This window comes from Scophthalmus maximus, chromosome 7 (assembly GCF_022379125.1).
Source record: "Scophthalmus maximus strain ysfricsl-2021 chromosome 7, ASM2237912v1, whole genome shotgun sequence".
NCBI lineage: Eukaryota > Metazoa > Chordata > Actinopteri > Pleuronectiformes > Scophthalmidae > Scophthalmus > Scophthalmus maximus.
In genome coordinates this window covers 14,578,921-14,602,082 of record NC_061521.1, presented here as the reverse complement: position 1 = coordinate 14,602,082, position 23,162 = coordinate 14,578,921, and the positions used below count along the sequence as shown (strand labels likewise).

The following is a 23,162-nucleotide window of genomic DNA, read 5'->3' as shown; positions in this document are numbered from 1 at the left end:
ACACACACTCACACACACACACACACACTACCGTAATGTCTATAATATGGGAGCAGCTCACAGAATATAATATATGAATAATGCTATATGAGGCTCTTACTGAAAAATCCTCAACGTGTATTTTAATTTTGGGGATTATATTAGAGTCTTAATTTGGAAACACATCCAGACAGTCGGACTCAGAGCCGGTCAGATCGACACTGATATCGAAAGGTAAATTCACACGTGAGCTACGTTTCCTGACATTACGGTAAAGATCAATCTGGCCCCTTGTCAGGTAGATTTCCGTCCCAGGCTGAGTTTGAGGTTTACACATTGGAGGTTTATACACTGACAACAGACTTTCAAACCTCATAGCAAACAACCTTTGTACTGTATATTCACACGATGGAATGTGCATGAAATGTGCCTACAATGACATTTATGAAATCATTTAAATTAAATGTAAACCAATGAGTTTAATTTCTATGTTTTTTGGGGGTATATTTTGTATATATATGTAATTATACTATTAAATAGTTATACCTTTTGCGTCCCCATTACATTAGAGACATGGTTTTATTTGTTTGTGTTTATTTATTTGTCTATTATTATCATTTTATTTAATTGAACCTTTATTTAACCAGGAAAGCCCAAAATGTCCTTCTCAAGTGTGTCTTAGCCAGGGTTGAACACAATTTTATAGAAAAACAAGACAGACAAACAATTTTAATAATCATGAATTTTTATACAACCATAATTGTAAAAAAAATGCAGCTGTATAAAACACTAATCAAACAAACAAACTAAATATTAGTGTGAAAAAAACAGTCTGAAACAATAACATAACCAACACGTCGATCTTCTAAAATACCTTTACACCTTTAAATCAAAGTATTGATTATGTCTGATAGGCCTGCTTTTGTGTTATTGATGTGAAATGTGAGTGGGAAATGTGTCACTATGTGTTGACCATGTGTTGAATGGAGTAAGGGGAGCTGTGGTGAAGCAGCTCTTGAGCAAAACACAGGTCATAGACCAATGGCCGTCACCAGCTACGTCACAAATCATATTCTGCAGACGTGTGTTGCATGTCCACATCCACCCACTATAAGATAAGAGTTCCATTTTTTTCCAACCAAGTGTGATGGATTAAATCAAAGCAGTGATTTTCTTCCAGGATGATGTCCTGATGAATGCTGTTCTGGTTGAAATTGTTGGCTGTTTTTGTAAATTCAGTTTATTTTTTTAGACTTCTTTGCTAAGTCTAAAGTCTAGTTCCAAAAAAATCTGATGTGCTCTTGCGCCTATTTGTAGGCCCACTATAAATAGGACCCTGCTGGCAACACATGCATGTCTATGATAGGCGGTTACAGAGATTTTTTCCTCACAGACTCTACCTCCAAGGCAAAATTGACAACATCTCAATGGTAAGTTGGAAACTGTTACCAAGTTTAAAGGTGACCAAGAAACAATTTATTATATTCTTAACATTTACAAGTAAATAGCATGTTTTGGGTTTGTGTTTGGCCACTAACAGCCCTTCCACAACCTGATAGCAGATCTATTTATAACATGCTCTAAGGCAAGTACTTTGCTTGGTCAGAAAGGATAAGCATTGAGTCCGAGCTGTGTGCTTGAGTTCTGTTTGGACAGACTTCAGTCTTATGTCTTTCTTTAACTTCCAACAGGTTTTGTTACCAATCTGAAGCTTTTCCTTTTTTTTCTTCTTCAGGGGTTTTTCCATGGATAATACCACCAAGTTTGAGCCTTGAATTTTTTGACAAAGTGTGGATGTGAACACGGAGCAGTTTTATACTGTGGGTGACACATTTATCTTGGACCTTACTTTTTTTGTGTGAATTGCTTCAGTGGACAATGACTTCCAGAAGGCCAATGACTCGCACTTACTCTGCCAATGGGAGGACAAGCAGCTTCAGTGAAGAGGAGGGCAACGGTTCCAATGGCCGCTCAGAAAGCCGCAGTAGTTACCTCTCGAATGTTAGGCCTGAAAACAGGTAGACAGCCTCATATATGATCCATGTGTGTGAAGAGCATGTGAAGCTTTGTTTCTTGTGAAGCAGATTTTTATTTCCAAAAACAGGTTTATATTACATGGTTGTCAAGAGAAGATGATGAAGAAGGTCAAACCGTTGAGGATCCAAAATCACATGTATCACGAACATTGTGCATTTTTCTGTTTCAAATCTACAAACAATGAGAATAACAAGACATTCCTTTTGTCAAAGAGGAGAGCAGTTGATAGATTATTTCATTTAGGTGGGTTCCATATACACAGATTCATCATTGACGTCCCTTTATTTGCCTCCTCTCTGAATAGCTATTCAAGGTATTCTCACTACAGGCCAACGAGGTAATCCATACTTTTGAAAAACATTCCTCCCAACTAACATCTTAACCACAACAACTGGTTTACCCCAAGAATGAAACAATGAAACCCAAGTTTTGACTGTAATGTAAGTGTTCAGTTTGTCCAGTGTTGCGTTCAGTTTTAGTGATGAAATCCGGTGTTGTTGTTGGATTGAAAACTCTGTTTTGCCTGACATCTCACAAGTCCCCGTGTCACTCGTTTCAAACTCTATTCACTACCAGAAATTTTCGTTAACATCCTTCCCTGAGTAATTTGAATGTGCTGCACAGATGTGGAGATGTCCCTGAATGTTACTGAAATGTAAAACTGTCCAGAATTTGAAAGCAAGGAAATGTCACTCTAATCCATCAGTGTTTCCCTCCAGGAGCACATTGTGCAGCGTCATGGCTCAGCTGACCGAGGACATACAGCCGTCCTTTGAGACCACCTTGAAATCAAAGGCCGTGTCAGAAAACTGCAATGTCAAGTTTACCTGTGTGGTGTCAGGTAGGTCTGGTGTATTTTGCATTGCTTTGTTGGAGTAATTGAATTCTTGAGATTTAGTTTGTGGTGTGAAGAGACAGGATGTGACTAATCTGACATCAATGGAGCGAGACGTGGAAACACTGAAGGCGCAAAATTAACGGCTGTATTCTACCTGCATGGCTCCTTCAACACAAAAGATAACAAAACATTCCAGCTGGTTTTTCAAGATGTTGTGTTCTGCGCTGCAAGCAGATTATATGGGTGGGCCCATCCAACAGCAGCAGCTCTTCCTGTGTGACACATCACAAACATGATGCAACCACCTGAAACACATTCATGCCAAAGCTCCTACTGTAATTAGTTTACTGTATAATTTTCAAATTAGCTGTTTAGCTGTCAAATTAGCTGTCTTTTATGAGACTATTTAGCACAAACTCATGTTTGTAACAAATATAAATAGTACTTTGTTTCATGAAGAATTTATTGCCCAACAATAGATAAATATTACAACAAGTTCCTCATAGTCTATCCATGTCTACAGGTTACCCAGCTCCAGAGCTGAAATGGTATAAAGATGATATGGAAATGGACCGGTACTGTGGACTCCCAAAATATGAAATTCGTCGCAATGGAAAAAATCACACCCTCCATATTTACAAGTATGTAAGACAACCGTGTGATGATTATCCACCTATTACATCTATTCAAATTGGTAGAAATGCAGCTGTTGTTGTTTCAACATGGACAGAATACCTATAATTCAAGGTTAATAAGTGTTTCTGTTTTTTGTAGCTGCACATTGGAAGACGCCGCTATCTATCAGGCCTCGGCCAGCAACAGTAAAGGCATTGTCTCCTGCTCGGGAGTATTGGAGGTTGGCACCATGAGCGAGTACAAGATCCACCAGCAGTTCTTTGCCAAGCTGAAGCAGAAAGCAGAGAAGAAGAAGAAAGAGCAGGAAGAGCAAACCAAGAAGAAGGATAAAGAAAACATTCAGACGGAGAAACCACAGAATAGCCCAGAACCTCCTCCAAGGAAGCGGCACATCCAACCAACACAGGATAAGCCTGTGGTCAAGGAGCCTGATGCTGGGGAACAACTGCCAGCTGCTGCAGAACCTAACGGAGTTACCACAGAAGTCACGGCCCCTGGCGCATCCATCGACAGCAGCCAAGAGGAAGAGACAACTCTATCTGTGGACACGTTGGCTAACAAGAAAATGAAGATCTCAAATAGTGTAGATGCAGGTCTTAACAGTAGCAGTAGCAATAACAGTGACAAAAGCCATATGATGGGTAATGGAGGTGAAAACTGTTACGATGGCGGAATCAGTTTGGCACAGTTTCTTGCAGAGACCCTCCAGACTCAGGCTGCTGAGGAGAAACAGAACCCATCTCGAATGGAGAAACCTAAAGATATTCCTAGAAGTGACAGTAAAGAGAAAGAGCTGACGCAAATAGAGAGGGGTGAACAAGGAAAAGCTCCAGAGGAAGAGTATGAGAGAGAGAAAAGAAAAGAGGAGGACTTGGCAATAGAAAGAGAGAATGAAAGAGAGAGGCCATTGGAGATGTTGCACACAACAGGCCACAGTAAACATGGTTCAGAAGGCAAACATCACAGCAAGGCTCATAAGGATCACGACCACCACAACATCCAGACTTCCATCTCCTCTATGCTCCACACGGTCAAAGACTTCTTCTTTGGTAAGAGTAAGAAGGACTTCCATGAGAACATGGAGAAAGAGTTTGACCACGACTCAATTCAGCATTTTCAACCGGAAACGCCGCCGCCGTCCTCTCGGCTGCGACCGGGACCTGATCTAGATGTATCCAAGCCTCTCACAGAGGACGTCGTGCCTATGGAAACCACAGGAAATCCACAGGAAACTTCAGAAAGTGCGAATATGGTACAACAGTCAGTGTCATTGGAGAAGCATGAACACAAGAAAGAGGACAGTTTTCTACAAATGGACCCGCCACCAGGTCATAAACTGCCACCTGAGCCCACAGAGGAGTCCACAGGGCAGAGGGTCAAGGAGGCTGATGAGCCTGCGGAGGCCATGGAGGTGTCCGTGGGGGTGGGGAGCATCAGTCCAAGCGAAGAAATGCCATTGTCTGAGCCTCATATTCTCACTGAGGTACGTACAGTGGTTTTGCAGGTCAGCTGGCTGCCTCTTGTCAGTTATATATAGACTGCATTTGTGTGACAAGATGAGTGCCAAAGCTTGAACTGTGTCGGCGACAGATTTGGCTTCGAACCGCAGCTGGTTGTAAGCGAAGTGTAGACAAAAAGCAGATGATTCATAGATGTTATAATAAGTCAGACGATGCACCCACTTGAAAACTTTCAGTATAATGTTAGTGATGTGCAGCTGGTGGAGGTGTGAGCCTGTGGTTTTTACAGTATTAATGTGTCAAGAGCGACAAGCCAAGCAAGATGGCGTGGGGAAACACAGAGGGTCATAGGGAACCATAAGAGGAGGGCAACTTGGATGAAATGCATGCAGGGGTGGGGGTTGTTGTGTATCTACAATGCACGCTATAAGATCGGATGGAGAACATCTCAGATTGTTGGCTGTGCTGCGTGGGACACCAGTGCGTCAGAGATCATGATGAAACCTGAATGTCAGAGGGGATTCTGGTTACAAACTTGGCTGCGCATGATAGAGCGCTGTGTGGTCTGGATGAGCGGTAGTGGAGCGACTTCTGTGGCAGGTCTAAGCTTGAAAGGAGGGCCTTGTCACATTGGACACATTCCTCACCGTCCCGTGTCTCAAAATAAACCGCTTCCTCATTTAAAGACGAGGGGAGGAAGGCAACACTTGTGTCATTTTAGCGTCCAGATTGTCAAATTGTTTTATGTCTGTCACGTGCGGAGGATTAGGGTTACCTTGCTGTGATAAATCTGCGCATTTATACACTGTGCATCCATACAGTGATAATAGCTGATAGTGATACATAATGATCATTTTTGCTATGATTGTGGTTTGTGTCAAGATTAAGCTGAAACTCAGTTTTTTAATGTTGTAAATAACACTGTCTAAATTTAAAAAGAGTGCCTCAATCTTTTTTTTGTAAATTTTAAATGAGACAAGACAAGAGAGAGACAATAATTATCAGAAAATCATAAAAATCCTCAGATTTTACCCGACTCATTTGACTTTTTCAGTCTTTAAATATTCAAAACAGTCAGATATATTGCCAAATCAAATTGAAACTCACTGGAATGACAATCAATTTTATGAGCCTGTGCATATGTGGTGGTAGTTACAAGCATAAAAAGTTGTTAGAATTTTATTTCCGTTTCTGATAATTAAAAAAAAATTCAGTTTCCCTGGTTGAGTTAAGTTTTATTATATAGGGATTTATGTGATCAGGTCAAAAATGTGTCATTGCTGATAATCAATAAGATCCTATCATTTATCAAAATCTAAATGTATTCTGAGTTTATAAATTGTTCTCTTCAGTGAATTGTAGGCTACAATGTGCATTGACATTGCCTTATGTGTTTTCACAATGACATATGGAAAAGGGAAATGAAGTCACTATGTTTAGGCTTAATCCACCCGCACTTGTATGGCCTTAATATATAACTACAACATCACCTGTGTTGGGGGTTTAATGTGCATCTTTATGGATCACTATATGGAGGAAGTCCGACCTTTTGTCTGAACGATGTTTTCTCACGGCGTGGCATATCTGTTTACACATGGACATATAATGAAGGACCAGAGCTTCAGTTTTTGACCGAATGTGACACCAGTTCCCTTCCACTGGAAGCCACAACTTCTTTTTTTTCCTCAGTAGTCATCGACGGCCAAACATGTTGTCACAAGGCCAGTGGCTTCATTACTCTTCTTCAAAGATTTTTATGATGAGAACAGCAGGAACAGGAGCAGTAAGGGGAAAACCCGCACACTTTAAACATACACATCAAAGCTCTATCTGTAAATATGTCAAACTCATCTGTTCAGAACAACGCATACTTACATTATTCTTTTTTTAAGGATTATTAAAATTGACAAGTCAGATTATGTCCTTTTTTAGTTTTTAATTATATTTTAAGTTTTTCTCAACAGCTTGACGTTTGACGCAGCTGCTGGTCTCTTGCTGAGACTGCCCGGCAAGTTCTTTGTGTAAACAGCGCAGCTATGTCAATGGTGGGAATTCCCCCGTCCATGTTTCAACATCAGACACAGAGTGCACAGGCGAAATCAAACTTGGTGGAAGTTTGTTTTTGACAGAAAATATGGTATTATATGGGTGGCTGGGCAGAACTTACTCTAGAAAATGTCTAACTAAAAACTGATAAAAACCCCATTTATTCAAAAAGCTGAACATTTTATTGGAACCTGGCCTGTGTAAACAGTTAGTTTCAGATATGCCCTGCACGTGACATGAGGTAAACAGCTTCCTGAAATAAGCTGACAGGTCATAAAACACATATATTGACTTGCGGTACTAGTTCCGCGTGTTTTAGTAGCCCTTTATCTTTCAACAAATAACTGATTAAACTTGCTTACAGTCTGACTATAGACTGACTACAGTGGTCGTCCTGTCTTGGGGATATAACACTGGATTGTAGTATCAAGTGTGTTGTAATCTGTCGCTGTTCTTGCTTCTGTTGATTTATGGTAAAAACTTGTCTCAGTCTAAAAGAGTGTCGCACTGTCAAGGGTCACTGCAGCTAGTTTGCTACGGTATTAAAACTTTACAGAATTCAGTTTTTTAACTCCTCAACGTGATGCTGAATGTATATTTTTCCTTTTTCTATTTTTATTTGCCATTAACAAATCAAACCGATAAAAATATTTTTGCATGCATAAGAAGTAGAACCAGCACCAGTGTTTCATGGAGTTCACTGTAAGTTTTAAAGCACTGATTTTTTGTTTTGTTGTTGTTGTTTTTTTTACTTCCCTTCAGATGGAACACAAAGATTCTCAGGTAGTCTCAGTTCTAAAAGATGTTCCTGTAAACCAGCAAGAGCCAGATTGCCCGGTTGATTTTCTGCAACCTAATCACCAGGCTGCCTTACCACAGACCACGGCCCCTTATGAAGAAGAATTCACCCCCACCTCCACCATCACCAGTTTGGAAGAGAGCTGGATCCCCCCACGCAGTGCTATCTCTGAATCAGACAGCCACAAACACAGACAAGCACCCACTGAAACGCTGCATGAGCAGCTGAGTGTTGATAAGATGGATGAAGGAGGTAAACCTTACACAGAGGAAGGCCGTGCCTCCAGTATGTTGTGTGAGGAAGAGAAAGCGGAAGTGAAATCCATCGAACAGCCGTGCGCACATATAAACAGATCTGAGACTATTGAATTAACGACAGCTTCGCTGGAAGAGAGAATAGAGCCATGTGAATACAAAACACCAGATCAGGTGCTTTCACCTCTGTCAGCGCGTACTGCAGTGAAAGATAATGTAAAGGAAGAGACAGTATGTACTTCACCTATTCAGGGAATCGAGGTTGCAGGCTTTCCGCCTACCCCAGCGCAAGAGAGTTCAGAGAAGGTTGACCCAAAAATACAGCATGAAAGCGCTCCTGTAGTAGAGGGAAGTGCAGAAGTCCACAATCTCAGTGCAGTACAGAGCTCAGATTTTAGAAGCAGTGAAGAGAGAAGTGACATGAAAGAGGTATTGAATTCTGCTTTAGAGAAAGATTTAGCAGTTAACCTATGTAACAATGTAAACACGCAAGAGCCCACAATTTTAGAAAGTGAGAACACGGAAGCAAGGTGTGAGCGTTTACAGATTGAGTTGGAGACAGACAAGAGAGCAGGCGAGTTGAATGAATCAACAATACTTTCAGTGACACAAAAGGTTACGGAGGAACACACTGAAACCACACGTCAAGATGATGGCGAGAGACAGCTGGGCTGGCCTTCGGGGAATATTCCACAAATCCAAATATCTACAGTTGAAGACACCCCACATATTAAACCACCAACTGTGCCAGATGTAAACCCAAATTTTCATTTTGTAATCCCAAAAATTGAAATAATGGAGCCTGAGGTCATAGAGTGCGCTATCTTGGATTTGAATAAGTCAGAATCAGAGTCTGGCATTATGCAGAAACACTATGCAACTCATAAGTCAAAAGTGATAATTCAAGACATGAGCATGACTGATTCTTCAGGCTTGCCGCCCACACAGAAAGCTATGCAGAATGATCATAACCTTTGTCCTACAGAGAGAGTAAAGGAAGTTGCACAATTGTATGATGTGACAAAAATATTTGAGCAGGAGCAGCCACACGAGAAAAGCAGCCAACAGCTCCCTCAGATGGACTGTGCATCGAGTCCTGTTTTAAATGTTTCATGCAGTGATGACAGGGAGAGCGGTGCATTTGTAAATGCACATGTTTCACACACACCGGAGCCTCTTGAAGCGCGGACGGTGCCTTTGTTTGTGGTGCCACCAATCTCCGTCACTTGTCACGAAAGTGATCCTGGACTGGAACTGCCCACACACAGTGTGGGGGCAGAAACAGAGACTTCAGATGCCACGCAAAGAGGAGCAAAGCACGATGTTGACAATAACGTGAGCACAAAGCCTGAAAAAAATCAAAGTAGGAGAGAGAACCTTGAAGAAGTGGCGGAGAAGAGTATAAAAGAGAACACCCCCTCTTTGCCATGTGAAGCTCTGGTACCAAGGGCTGGCGACAACGTGCCATCATCCAATAAGACAACAGAGGACAACATTGTTCCTGAAATATTCAAAGTAAAACCTCTTAAAGAGGCCAAATTAGAGAATTTTGTGTCTGTTGAGGACCTGCAAAGAGGCAGACCTTCTGTTGACAGACTCAGCTCTAAACCCCCAGCACATCCATCGCTGAGTCCAGCCAGTCTCCGCAAATTCATGTCCAGAGCTGCTCCAGACTCAGACAATGAGACTGGGACCGTACCCGTCATCACCGTGGGTAATGGTCAGAGCGACAAGGTGGATGAAGATCTCAGCGGTGGCTCAACGCCGACGTCCTCCCTCTCCTGTGAGAGCAGTCCCCGGCTAAAACGCAGAGACAGCCTGACGCTCATCCGCTCTGCCACGCCTGAGGAACTGGCCTCCGGCGCCCGCCGCAAAATCTTCATCCCAAAACCCAAAGAGGACGGAGACGGAACAGTGGCCGGTGTGCTGGACGCTCAGGGCAAGAAGGAGAGCCCCTACATGTCGCCCAGCCAGGCTCGCAGGGCGGCATTACTTCAAGCTCCCAAAGGACAAAACACCCCACCCATGGAGAGGCGCTCTCCACTACTGAACCGCAGAAAGGCCATCTTGGAGGTTCCTAAGGTCGTAGAGGATGCTCCCAAAGAAGAGCCGGTCACCAAGAGAGAGGAGAAACCAGCTGAAAAGAAGCTAGATCCGTTGAAAGGTAAATAACCAACTATTAGCACATTGTAATATAGGGAAGTGGAAGTTCTGCATGTTTTCCAATCAGAGCTGTAACAACTTTTTGCACAATATACTACAATGTAATATCTCATTTATGCAGTAACAATTAACTAATTAATATAAATCCCCAAAAATACATTGCATATTCTGTATTGATAAATACTACGGCTTTGTGGAATCCCGAGGGGTTAGCTGTTAAATGACTTCCCCGCTTAGTTTTCAACAAATATGTCACAGTACAAAAGTGCTTCTATGAAAAATAAGTCAACATGATCGTCTGAGCAGCACATTGGCACTTGAGGAAATGGAAACATTAGAAAGTCTCCACTCCCACTCCAGTACAGTATATATTTACCACTGCGCCCTTGATGGATACCCAACCCCCCTCCCTCTCTGTCTCGCACCACCAGCACCCCAGGTCATCCGTAAGATCAGGGGAGAGCCGTTCCCAGATGCCTCTGGACACCTGAAGCTGTGGTGCCAGTTCTTCAATGTACTCAGTGACTCCACCATCAAGTGGTACAGAGATGAGGAGGAAATATTAGAGGTGAAGAGAAGGTAAATCCCCTTCTTTTTTCCTCCTCTAACAGCCTGTGACCTAATCCGCAGTGATATCACGGGGTGTTTGATTAGTCACAGTCATTAACTTTCTCTTTCCCGCTGCTGTTATTCTGAAGATTTCTGGTCAACGTGACTGGGGCAGGTTCCAAAAATGACACAATAATGCCCCGAGGATGCACAGGATTTATTTGGGCCTCGGAGTGCATCCCGTGGCCTTCTGTCATTCTCAAGTTCTCACTGCAGAGGCGTCCAGTTCATGTGACTGTGAACCTCACAGCTGTGACGCAGAGGGGCGAATCTCTGGCTAGACACAGAAACTGTAACCTGACACAACATTTTTTTTCTCATTACCAGGGGGCTTTACAAGTCTATATATGGGCTGGTGGTTGCTGTGTCAGCAGACTGCAGTCTGTGCTTCTGTCTTTGTCTCTCAGCGACACCTTGTGGGCTGTCGATGACTCTGTGAAATAAGGTACAACTTCGATGTGTGTTTTCCCCTCTTTTTATTTTGGTTCCCAAGTGGAAGTGATGAAAGCCAAGTAGCGCTGGCTATTGTGCTGGCATCCAGTCAAGACTGCGGGGTATTCGGCTGTACGATCAATAATGAATACGGGAGTGACACCACTGACTTCCTGCTCAGTGAAGACAGTAAGTTACAGTCCGACTGGAGAAAATCAAGTTTGAATATCATAGATGCACTTTTTTGAGTCTTTCATGTTTTGCCTGTTTTACAGTTCTTTCTGAAATACTTCTAAGAGAGGATTTGGAAGGTAAGAAATACACTATAGTCATTTTTTCCCCTTCATTTAAATCTGTGCTCATTGTGACATCTATTTGTATTTTTCTTTAGTTGGAGAGGAGATTGAGATGATGCCACTCCTGTTCACTAAAGGCCTGGTCGATGGTGGCAGCTGGGGCGACAAGTACTTTGGCCGCATCATGACTGAGGCGGCTCACATCGGGGAGGGCTGCGCTCACAAAGCCAGCAGAGTGAAGGTTATTTATGGCCTTGATCCCGTCTATGATTCTGGAAGCAAATGCATCATTAAAGTTAAAAACCCCATCGCATACGGCACTAAACAAGAGAGCAACCTCGCGGAGAGAAATCAAGAAATTACTAAACAAGTGAGTAATGGATCAATTCCCTAATGTCCACTCTAAATTCCCTGAGATTATATTTGACTCTGATTCTGTCTGACTAAACCCCTTGTGTTGCCAGGAGTGCAAAGTCCAAAACATGATCCGAGAATACTGTAAAATCTTTTCGGCTGAAGCCAGAGTTAATGAGGGCTTTGGCTTTACACTAGAGTAAGTGCCACAATAATTTTACTGTTACTCTGATAATTCATATTGAAATGTACAATACTGTTTTGTGATCACCCCCACCGTTGTTGTTGTTGTTGTTTGTGTGTGTGTGTGTGTGTGTGTGTGTGTGTGTGTGTGTGTGTGTGTGTGTGTGTGTGTGTGTGTGTGTGTGTGTGGTCTGTAGAGTGATTCCTCAGTGTCTGATGTACCGGCCAGCAAACTCCGTGCCTTATGCAACAATGGAGGCTGATCTTGGGGGCGTCTTGCTCAAGTATTGTATGATGGATCCTAAAGGCAGGTTGATTACACGAACCGTTTCTGAGGTGGAGATGAAATGCAGCTCCTTCCAGCATTGGATCCATCAGTGGACACATGGCAATTTGCTCGTCACTCGACTGGAAGGTGAGTCACACATACAAGGTGATAACATCAGCACTCATTTAATTATAAGAGGGCAGTTAAAATATTAATAATCTTTGAATCTCTCTGATTTGTATCTGCAGGTGTTGAAACAAAGCTTACTAATGTCAGAGTTGTGACCAAGTCAAAAAGGTTTGAATTTGATACCTTTAATATAATTGTAACTGTTGATGTAATTAATGCATGCAAATGCTATTGGTTTTCGCTATTGGAATTGCTCTCTGTATTTCAGCTACCAAGGATTAACGGAGGAAGGCTCTCCTGAAGTATTGGAGCAGTTCCTGACGCAGCATCAGTGCAACTACTACTGTGGACTTCTCGGCCTGCGTCCGCTGAAGTCTATGGATAGTCTGCAGCAGCCTACCAAGGTGAAGGGCTCCAGGAGCCCCCTTCTGAACCGCAAGTTAGGCTCCGGCAGCCCACAGCTGCAGCGGAAAGGACACAGCCCTCAGATGTCCAGAAAGGCAAACTCTAGCCCAAAAGTGACTAGAAAGGTTCAGGAGACAGAGGACAATAAATCAGATGACAAACCCAAGCCTGCAGAAACTGGTGATGCTCTCGAAAAGCGATAGGATGAAGGACTTATTTTGTTTCCAGCCACGTTTAATGGACTTTACTGGTTACGTATTAACTGTTTCTTTCCAATTACCTATGCCAGCATGGACATGAAGAGTACGATTTATGAAAAAAAAAAGACTAGTTTGTTGACCTAACTTGTTAAAAACAGATTACTGTGAATTTCTCAGTCGACATTACAATTAGGAAACATCCATTTTCCAGCTACTCAGTTAACTTCTATACTCCAGTATAGTTTAAAGGTTTATGGGAATTTTTGGAGAGATGGACAAAGGGTTTTTGGCCTTATTATAGCTCAGAAGTGCCACCAAACCAAGGTTAGTGATTTTTTTTTTTTTTACTGTTAGAGACTGAAAAGCAGCCACATTCAAACACCTGCCTCAGAGTCTTCTCAGCTCTATGACGGGACAAACTCTCCATGCCGTTTTCTTTTGTGTAGTGGTGTGATTGAAAGGACTATAAACAATACATGACCACAACCACAGCACTGCATGACCATCTGTGATGATGTACAGTGTGTGTGTAGAGTATAACATTTATTATGGAGATGATATTTATGGTTAGCTGTAGAACTGCCCCTACTGAATCTCTCTACCCAGCAAAGTTGAGCTCATGCTGTGGGATAGCACCACCATTTTTTAGTCAAAGATATTTGTGTGCACTTTTGTTTTATGGCATTAGTTTTTAGTAGTTTTTGAGTACTTTATTATAAATGTTGTCTGTAATCAGTTCTTTCAAAGTATTTCATAATGTATGCTGGAGAATGCCACTGTCATAGGAGTTAAGGGCTTACCACTCCTTAACTATGGCATGCTTATGCTCATTGACACACAAACATGGGAGTGTGTTTCTGGCAGCAAGGAAGGAGTGGGGGGGGGAATAACCAAAACAATTACTAGACCAGTTTTTAGCATTTATTTTTAAAAGTTGCAAAACCAGCATGGACTATAGAACAGGAATTAAATCTATATCACGTTGTCCCACAAATATCCATGGTAATAATGAAAAACCAACCATTACCCTCTCCCTTTGACAGGAAAGCGATAATAGTTAGTTGGTTGATAGATTAGTTAATGATCAACTATATTCTTTAAATGAGTCCAGAGCTGCTCCTTAACTGAAACATTTTTAATGAAAGCAAAAGAATTATTGGAGAACTATTTGAATTCGAGTCGAATATTTGAAAAAGCAAGATAAGTCAATGTGTGTTAACCAGCTGAGAATGAAGAAAAACACAGTGAAGTTAAGGTGTGGTGTCATATAAACAAATTGTCGTACTGTGATTATGTGTACATAAAGTCAAAGAACTAAATATCTGGAGTAGTGTAAAGAAAAATGTTAAATGTGTGAGGGAGAGTGTGAATGAGCGAGTGAGATAATGAATGAACGTGTGCTGTCTTTGGTATGGAACCATGTCGGCTGATGGTTTTGTTTTGTTTTTTTAATAAATGTGTAAAACATTTGTGTCCAAGCATGATTCACATTTTTCTCATAAACATGACTTTTTTTTTTCAAAAAGTATACCTATATATAGAGAGAATTTCCAATAGTATCATTGAATAATTAAGTCTCTCAAACAACTTTTGAAATATTTACATTCATCAAACTGAGGTACATTTCTAAAGGTGTTTCCTTTTAATCCTTGGTTTTAAATAAAAGCCTATGTCTGAATTGATTTTCAGTATAATACATGACAGATATGCATACAGCCCTTACATTTTTACGTGAACTGGGACACAAATATACAAACATGGAGAGACGAGTCAATGAGCTCCATTACAAAAACAGACACTGGTGTGTATTTCTCTGCTCTACTGACAAAGTGCCCCATTAGAAACACCGCAACACTGACAACATTTCGAGAAAAACATGGTGACATTTGCTACTGCGCTCCAAGAGCCTTCAAATGAGATGGTCCCATTGTTTACAGTGCTGCAAAAGAAGTCAATTTACACGTCAGTTCATTTGGCTCCAGACATCACAGAGAGATATTTAACTGAATACGCATTTAAACATCTATTGATGCAGTGTGTCACCACTTGTTCCCAAGTGAATCGATTTTTGTATTGAAAGTGTGACTGCGTACCTTGTGAAGAGGTCTTGACAACAAGTTTGAATGTTTCCATTTGTGACATTGAAAGCAGACGCTTGGAACAGCCCCACACAGTCCAGGGGAGGAACAAAGAGGATCCCTGAGAAATTTTAATTAAAATGTTTTACAAGATGCTTTTCAGATGCACAACAAAAAAAAAAAAATACTCGAGATTTAAAAAATCAAAAAGCTCTTACCTGCAATGCAAGCATTGACGAGAGATACACAAGTCCCGGTGATCATAGCTCGGAACACTAGAGACGAGATATCCCCTTTTCTTGACGGGCATATCGAGGCTTTTGAGAAAGAAAATGCCGTGAGTCAAAAAAGCATGACTTACACAGGATCCTGAGGCAGGACACAAATGTGACGGGACGATAAAATACTTACAAAGGCCACCGATCACAATACCCAGTGAGCTAAAGTTGGCAAACCCACAAAGAGCATAAGTGGTAATTATTTCTGATCGCACCTGTAACAAGAAAAAAACAAAATCACCTACCTTGACAAGAAACAATGTTAATATCCTACCTCAAATTAGGGACATTCACTTACAGATATCCACTGTCTTTCACCTCCAATGACTTCAGCAAGTCCGTTGAGTCTGTTGTTTTTCAGTTCAGACAGTTTCTCATAAGCCACGAACTCGGTGATGAAGAGCTTTGTGCCAATTAGTTCGGCCACGATGAAACTGTCTTCATACGGTACCCCCATTATGAAGGCCACAGGCATGAACACATAAGAGCAAATTAACTATGAATACAGAAAAACAGGACAAAATATGTTACATATCAGTATAAATATATGTCAGAATAATGATTTAAATTGAGAGGTTCGAGTGCAGTTACCATTCTTGTGCTAAGGCATACCTGAAAGGTGATTGAAGGATATCCCACCATTCCGCCAAGCCAACCCAAAGCTTCATTAATGAATGCAAGGATGGCGAGAAAGGCTATCAAGTTTGCTGCAATGTTAGCAACAAGACCTATTGAAGCAGATGCTCCACTGCTAGCAGCCTCCAAGATGTTCTGCTCATCTCTAGGAATTAGGAAAAGAAGTATTTTAACTCCCAAAAGCAGAAAAAAATAGTTAAAAGTATTGGGAAGAAATGAAACTCTAATACACACCCACAAGCCACCTTGATGTTCTTCTCTTCCTTGAAGGGACTCTCCTCTGTCTCTGGATAAGACAGTTTGGAGATGGCCAAGGCACAAGGAGCAGCCATCACAGAGGCTGATAACAAGGAAGTCGCATCAATCTGCAGAACAGAGTGAAACATCGTTTAATTGAGGGCACAGTGATTGAGGTGAAGATTTGCTGTTGAAATAATAATAAGAAACAAAACCATCATCAAATATTAAAAAGATCAAAGTTTTTTTTGTGCTTTTGTGCCTTCTTTTATTTCTTACACAACTCAATTAATCTAAACAACGATTAAGTTAAACCATCAGTACAAATCTACGTGATCTAAATGTAGCGCCTTTGCACCTTTTTATTGATAAAAGAAATACCATCAGATCAGAATAAAACACTGATCACGTTAGTCAGATGTAGTTGATGCCTTTGTGTTTTATCTTCAGTCGACTAGCCGTGCCTATAGCAGCTCTCTAAAGATGGTCTTGTCAGCAGAACTACAGCACATTATTGACCTCTCCCTACAGACTGGCTTCTCTGCAGTTACCTTCAAATCTGTTTTGGTACAGCCTGTTCGGAGGAAAAGCACTTTTTATGCCAGTAGAATGAATTATTTTAAAATACTGATTAAATTCAGCTATCAGACTTGGATTGGAACATGGATTGGACCGAAAAGGTTATTTTGTTTTCATTGGGGAATTCTGTTTGGAAAAGAAGAAATATTTCACTAGGTGTGTCCAAAGGTTCAGTCCTGGGTCATCCAAGAAAAGTTTCTGATGCTCCAGATGAAAGAGAAACTTCAGCGTTCAGAGGACGGATCTCAGAAAGCAGTCGACGACAACGTCACACAGATTACTATTGGTGCGGCTTTTCCCCACTGGAGAGCACTGACAGGGGAGACGGGACTGAGGGCAGATGCTGGATGTCGCCTGACTGCTTACTCTTCCTAAATTATGGATTATTGCCATTGAGCTGTGAAACTTTCTCTGTATTTGACTGTGTTTATGTAATTACTCTCACTGCCGGGAAAGGGGAAGGTGACTCTTCACGCAGGAGGTTTGAGCACATTTAAAGAGCATCAGCAAGGTCACATCATTTAATTGCTTAAAGGACAACTATGAAAAACGCATTAATGGCTTTGTTTAATCTTGTTTTGAATAGTGTACTGCTATTCACAGGCATTCCTTCATTCACAACGGGTATTGCACCCCAGTAAAATGGAGTGTAATAATTACATTCTTGAATTTATGCAAATCCCCCATCAACTGTTCCTTTGCCAACAGAGATGCCAACAGAATTTGGTTTATGCAGCCCTAGATTTTTTGGAGCTTTCTCCCTCTATTGTAATATTATAAGAGGACTCGAAATTCCTTCTAATAACATATTAATTCAAGTATGTGCACCTTGCATGTTAGTTTTAGAAGAAATCACGTAGAATCTTTTACTTTGTTTTACACCCACAATATGGATATTCATTCTCTTGCATCTTTATGTGGTTTATAAATATAGTTGTAGTTATTGATGTATTATGTGCTAGCATCAGAACAGCTTAATCTCACCCCAAATAAGATGAATGTCCCCATGACACTGCCTGCAATTGTGGCAAATCCGCCAGTCATGACAGCATGGATCTCAGATTTGGTCATGTCCTTCAAATAGGGGCGGATCAGCAGCGGTGCTTCAGTCTAATGCAAGAAAAAAGCACATTTCAACAACAAAGCAATTCAAATAGCTTTACATGAAACATTTAAAGCAACTGGGAAGAAACAGATAAAATCGCATTAAAATATAATAATTCAAATTAAAAAGAGAAAATAAAAACATGTTAAAGTAGAATAAGACAGGGGATAAAAGTTACAGTGCAGTACAAGAAATGCATAGATAGTATTTAATGAAAGGCAGCCGCAAACAAAAAAGACTTGATTAAAAAGAACTGAGAGTTGCAGCTGTCCTTCAGTTTTCTGCAGGACAGCAAGCACAGTAACTGCAGTTTTTTTTTTTTTTTATCACTCCGGTTATTAATGATTTATGATGTACAAAGCTCAAGTTTAGAAACAATTAAAGCTCATTGAAATTTCAAAGCAAAAATGCAGTCAGAGAAATCTTGCAAAGACATCTTGCCCACGGTACCTGCCCAACAAATATATTGCCCGCAACACTCAAGGTCTCTGTGGGAGAGGTTCCCATCGTTATCTGCATGACCCATGAGATCTGAGTGGACAAAAACACATGGCTCATGGTCAGAGTGTATCAGTGCAGGAGTGAACATTATACACCGACAGCAACATGTATGATGCTGCGACTTAAAACTGTGCATTACCTTTAACATGAGCCACTGCATTACCCCCAGAAAGTAGAGGATCGACATTGCACTGCTGAAGAACACAACAATGGGCAAAGCCTGAGGATGAAATCCCAGAGCAAAAGTTAATTATCTCATAGTTAGATAAGAAGACACATACTCAAAAGTAGCTCAGCCTCTTACTTGAAAGGCAAAAATGTCTGCGATCAGATCCCCAAAGACAAACGATGACCCTGCTTTGGTATATCCGAGGAATATCTGTAATTATAAGACAACAAAGAAACACGTGTTGCATTATTGAAAATGGTTATTCATTGACTCACTCAATTAAAATGTGATTTTTTTGATGCTTTTTCTTTGCTATAATTTTACAATAGGACCTAAACTTAGTAAAGACAGTGACTGAACCTCAGACTAAAAAGTGATTTACAGACCACATGAATGCTCACACCCTCTGCTGATTCATCCCATAGATGACCCAAGACTACAGGTGAACAGCCTAATAAAGGAGCTCTAAAGATAAGCACATGCATGTATGACAGATAAAGAATATTGTGAGTTAGCAGATAAGGAACACTGTGTTTCATACTAGTTAAATCTGTTTTGTAAACCAGGCATTTCCGGGTCATGCATGATGCGACTGGAAAGAAATGTTGGACAGCACATTTCCCAGTGATACTACTCTTGTTATTTATGAGGTGTTTTTGTTTGTAGATTTTTAATGTGGTAGATATACATCTGACTCGTGAACTGTGATATATGTTGAGTACAAAACGTACATTTTTGGATTTTATTTATATCAAGAAAATGAATGATTTTCACAATCAAGGGTCCTAATAAAAGGATTGATTTTTATAATGTACAAATACCTTTTACTGCTATGTTTGGTAATGGGACATGTATGATTATTTCTACCAAAAGTGTGTTATCATTTACTCCACAAAAAGAAAAGTGTAATACCTTCACTTGCTCTCCAAGCCATTGGAAAGCAATGAGTCCAGGTTCTGTTCTTATAATGAAAAGGCCAATGCAGAACTGCATCCCGAGACCCCAAAACACAGTCCTCCATGACACCTGAAAAGATTTTTGAAAGAGACAGCAGTTCGAAGATCAGTGTATCAGGGAGTCTCCCATAAAGCCCTGCGTTATTGCAAGGAAGCACTTCTGCTTAACCTTATGATGATAGAGCCACAAGGTCAAGTGATATCCAAAGTCTCAGCAAAACAGACCAGAGATAACTTGGGGGATAATGTCCACGCACGTTTTAAAACTGAACAGAGTCTCTGGTTGACTCAAGGTAAAAACTCACCGCTGTCCTGTGCGCTGAAAAGATGAACACAAGCAAGATGAATATGCACACGCCTCCAAATGATATCAGCTGCTCAGGGCGCTTGCTTGTGTCTATGACGAGCCACACCACTAGCAGGGCCACAACTGCTAAAATGAAAATCCTGTAAAACACCAAAGAAAGATAAACAAAAAGCGTTTTCACTCATTGAGAGATTCCACTGTGAGTAGGTCCTTATCACAAGGAGGACCACATGACTGAAGAACATGACATCCACTCACCATTTTATCCATTTCAGGTTTGATTTGAAGCATCTGGCTGCAGGTTTGAAAAGTTGACTGATCCTTTCCCCCTTGTACTCCTTCAAAAGTTCATATGATACAATAACTACAGCCAAAACGGTCAGGACGACAAGAGCAATGGCCCTCTGGAAATTTAGTACACAGGCTGCGATGAAGTACGCCACATAACCTAAAGGACAGAAAGAGTAGTGATTATTCCGTGATTGTTCCTATATTCTGAATGACAATAATCAAACATCAACGTGTGCAGGGCACGGCCACTGAATAAACTGCTACAGACTGTAAATTTTAAACCAAATGATCTGATTATTGACATTACTGTACCTGCTCCAAGTATTCCCAGCGCAGTGTATTTAAAGGTTGCTGAGTGAGACTTGATGTAATCCTCTGTGGCGTTGATCGGCTTTGAAAATTGGCTGAAATACAGAGCAAATTAGAAGTAAGGTCCCATTCTGAACAAAATAAACTTTTGTTCAAAATATTCTTCTCCTGAGTGAATGAATCTCATCTTTTCTTATAAAGTTCTATAGATTCATTTTCAAGTAATGGATATATGCCCCCAATAATGTTGTTATCTCTTTGTTTCAAATACAATAAAATCTCAACACAAGGGAATAAATCTAACAAAGATTACCGTATCACAGGAATCAGAGCCATATACATACATATATATATATATATATATATATATATATATATATATATATATATATATATATATATATACTGCACCCTCAATTAAACAATTACTACTTTTATTTTACAAAATGCAATTGCTTATACTTAAACTGACCCACCTTAGGTATGATCCCAAAACCTTTTTAGTCTTTTTAGTCGCTGTGAAGCTGTTACCTTCGGTAATGTTATCCTCCTGAGAAAATAAACACCGTCAAAAAAAAGTTTTTAAATTGGTCGTGCTGTGGCATTTTCTTGAAAAACAAAAGATGATACCTACCTCAATTTCAAAACCCTGGTTGTCCATTCCATTTCCATTGGCATGGGTTACATTTTTCAGCTGTACGCCTTTGACTTCAGCTGAAAAACAGAACAACTGTTCACTTCAATGCGGCAGCTTTTAGTGCAGTAGCTCCGGCCTGAACAACAAGCAATGCCACACATGTAACAGGCGGCGTCTCTATGTACTCTGCGAGATAAAAAAAATAACCTTAAAATTAGTCCACAGAGCCCTTGAGGCTTATCTTGTGAAGAATGGTGCACCAAAACACCAGTTCACAACTGCAAAAACAAACAGCTTAATTCAAGGAAAAGCAGAGCTAATGGCTTACTCATTGTGAGTCCTCTTAAACCCGGCTGTGAAATGCTGTGCTGTAAAATACACTGCGGGAAAATATACTCTGCCCTCTATGAAGCGCCTTATCATTAATTAACAGGAATGTTCCGTGCTGCTCTGATGTGTCTCAGGAAGTTTGTGACAGAGTCACAATGCAACAGAAATGATTTAATGGGCCTCATGAAGCAACATTTGTTTGGACGTGATGTTCAACACCATCATCATTTAGCACATCATTGGGACAACGGATGATAAAATGTTGACAAACCGTACAAAAATACATTTGAACTCTGAGCCTGTAAAGCTATTATGTGATAATACACGGGAATACATGATGTAGCGGTTTAATCATGACAGAGTTTATCCTGTGCTCCGCGCTTTGTCATAACAGGTCTTGTGTTTGTTACGAAGACTTTGTAAAAATACATTTGTCACAAGGTTTGTGGTTCGACAAAAGTAAACATTTCTTTTCTAAATTTTCTGAACCAATTTCACAGTTTGTGCACAGAAATAATATCAAGCACCTCCTGGAGAAGAAAGCATTTTTTGATTAGAACACAAACATTTGTTTTCTCTTAAGATCAGCATTTTCGAAGAGGTTTCAATGAATAAAACAATTTTCTACCATTAAAACTGAAATAGCAAATCTGTGATTTCAATGTGTAGCACACATACCTCAAAGGTTAACTTGTATCACTGACAAAACTTCACTTCTTCTCTTCCACTTCTCTTCATCTCTTTAAATGATGAATAGGCACATTAAGTACACTACTCACTGCAGCGCAGAGAGCTAGGACGAAGCCACGATGTCAGTTATCGCCATTATCTGGCCCATTAAAAATACAGCAGTGTAATTACATTCACAGTGGTGATGCATGATGGGATATAATTGCAGCTATTTGTTCTACATGCTGCAGTTCAGATATGTTCACAAAATACAAATCTCAGATTTTCTCGTAAATACAGTCACTCAATGGTCTGTAACACTCAATGTGACATTAATTATTATTGTTTAAAACCCCTGGATATTTGTGTTCACCAAAGTTGTCAGGAAAAACTCAGAGACCCTGAAAAAAACACATATTCGCAGATATTAACGAACCAGTTACACACTTTGCTGCCTAACACTTAATGCCTTTGTTCCAAGTCAAGATTTTTCGTGTACACCATCAACTCATTCCCCAGACGGACAGACGAAGATGTGGTACTGGTAGACATAAATTGAGAAATATAATTGTTGAGGGATGACTGTATTGCATTCAAGACAAAATAAATTAATGTATACATAGTGATATGAATTAATGTATTTATGTATTGAATATATATTATATTATTCATTCCTTCTTGTTTAGGAAATATCCCACCATTCAGATTGTTTCATTGTTCCCTTTAATCTTACATAAATATGCATGATTATTTAAGACAAGATAATCCCTTTTTGGTCCGCATAATGGGGAATTTACCCTAATCGACCCAAGTACCAGTAGTAGAATGAAATAGAATAGAATATAATAATATAAAATGTAATAAAGTGAAAGAGAATTATATAAGAACATTTAGACACAGAATACACAAATTTGGAGTAGTCGTCGTAAATTTGTTTGTTAAATTTACTTACACGCCAACGAAATACAACCCATATTTAAAATATTTTCATA

The 23,162-nt window shown here is 40.3% G+C and overlaps 2 protein-coding genes across 6 annotated transcripts; one reads left to right on the top strand and one right to left on the bottom strand.

The window, feature by feature from the left end:
* The first annotated feature begins 5 nt into the window (after positions 1–5).
* Positions 6–14,557, top strand: alpk3a (alpha-kinase 3a). Of its 4 annotated transcripts, none has more exons than XM_035641256.2 (15): positions 6–1,409; positions 1,715–1,997; positions 2,321–2,353; positions 2,736–2,857; positions 3,378–3,495; positions 3,629–4,973; positions 7,759–10,213; positions 10,644–10,791; positions 11,315–11,442; positions 11,529–11,564; positions 11,645–11,919; positions 12,014–12,102; positions 12,284–12,501; positions 12,603–12,651; positions 12,752–14,557. In XM_035641256.2, exons 2-15 carry the CDS (start codon positions 1,858–1,860, stop codon positions 13,089–13,091), a joined length of 5,496 nt encoding a protein of 1,831 aa, XP_035497149.2. In that variant the 5' UTR covers positions 6–1,409; positions 1,715–1,857; the 3' UTR covers positions 13,092–14,557. The 4 variants fall into 4 exon arrangements, with proteins under 4 accessions (XP_035497149.2, XP_035497150.2, XP_035497148.2 ...); XM_035641257.2 differs by having other exon boundaries at positions 1,671–1,997; XM_035641255.2 differs by lacking the exon at positions 6–1,409 and having other exon boundaries at positions 1,499–1,997.
* Positions 13,996–21,633, bottom strand: slc28a1 (solute carrier family 28 member 1). 2 transcript variants are annotated; one of them, XM_035641262.2, is made up of 18 exons: positions 21,500–21,633; positions 21,169–21,248; positions 21,011–21,084; positions 20,538–20,629; positions 20,193–20,382; positions 19,933–20,074; positions 19,584–19,697; positions 18,807–18,881; positions 18,642–18,722; positions 18,452–18,532; positions 17,881–18,006; positions 16,315–16,445; positions 16,057–16,225; positions 15,743–15,940; positions 15,578–15,659; positions 15,385–15,483; positions 15,182–15,287; positions 13,996–15,027 (listed from the first exon to the last, which is right to left on the bottom strand). In XM_035641262.2, the coding sequence occupies exons 1-18, from the start codon at positions 21,501–21,503 to the stop codon at positions 14,907–14,909; spliced, it is 1,965 nt and encodes a 654-aa protein (XP_035497155.1). In that variant the 5' UTR covers positions 21,504–21,633; the 3' UTR covers positions 13,996–14,906. The 2 variants fall into 2 exon arrangements, with proteins under 2 accessions (XP_035497155.1, XP_035497157.1); XM_035641264.2 differs by having other exon boundaries at positions 21,379–21,518.
* Positions 21,634–23,162: the final 1,529 nt, after the last annotated feature.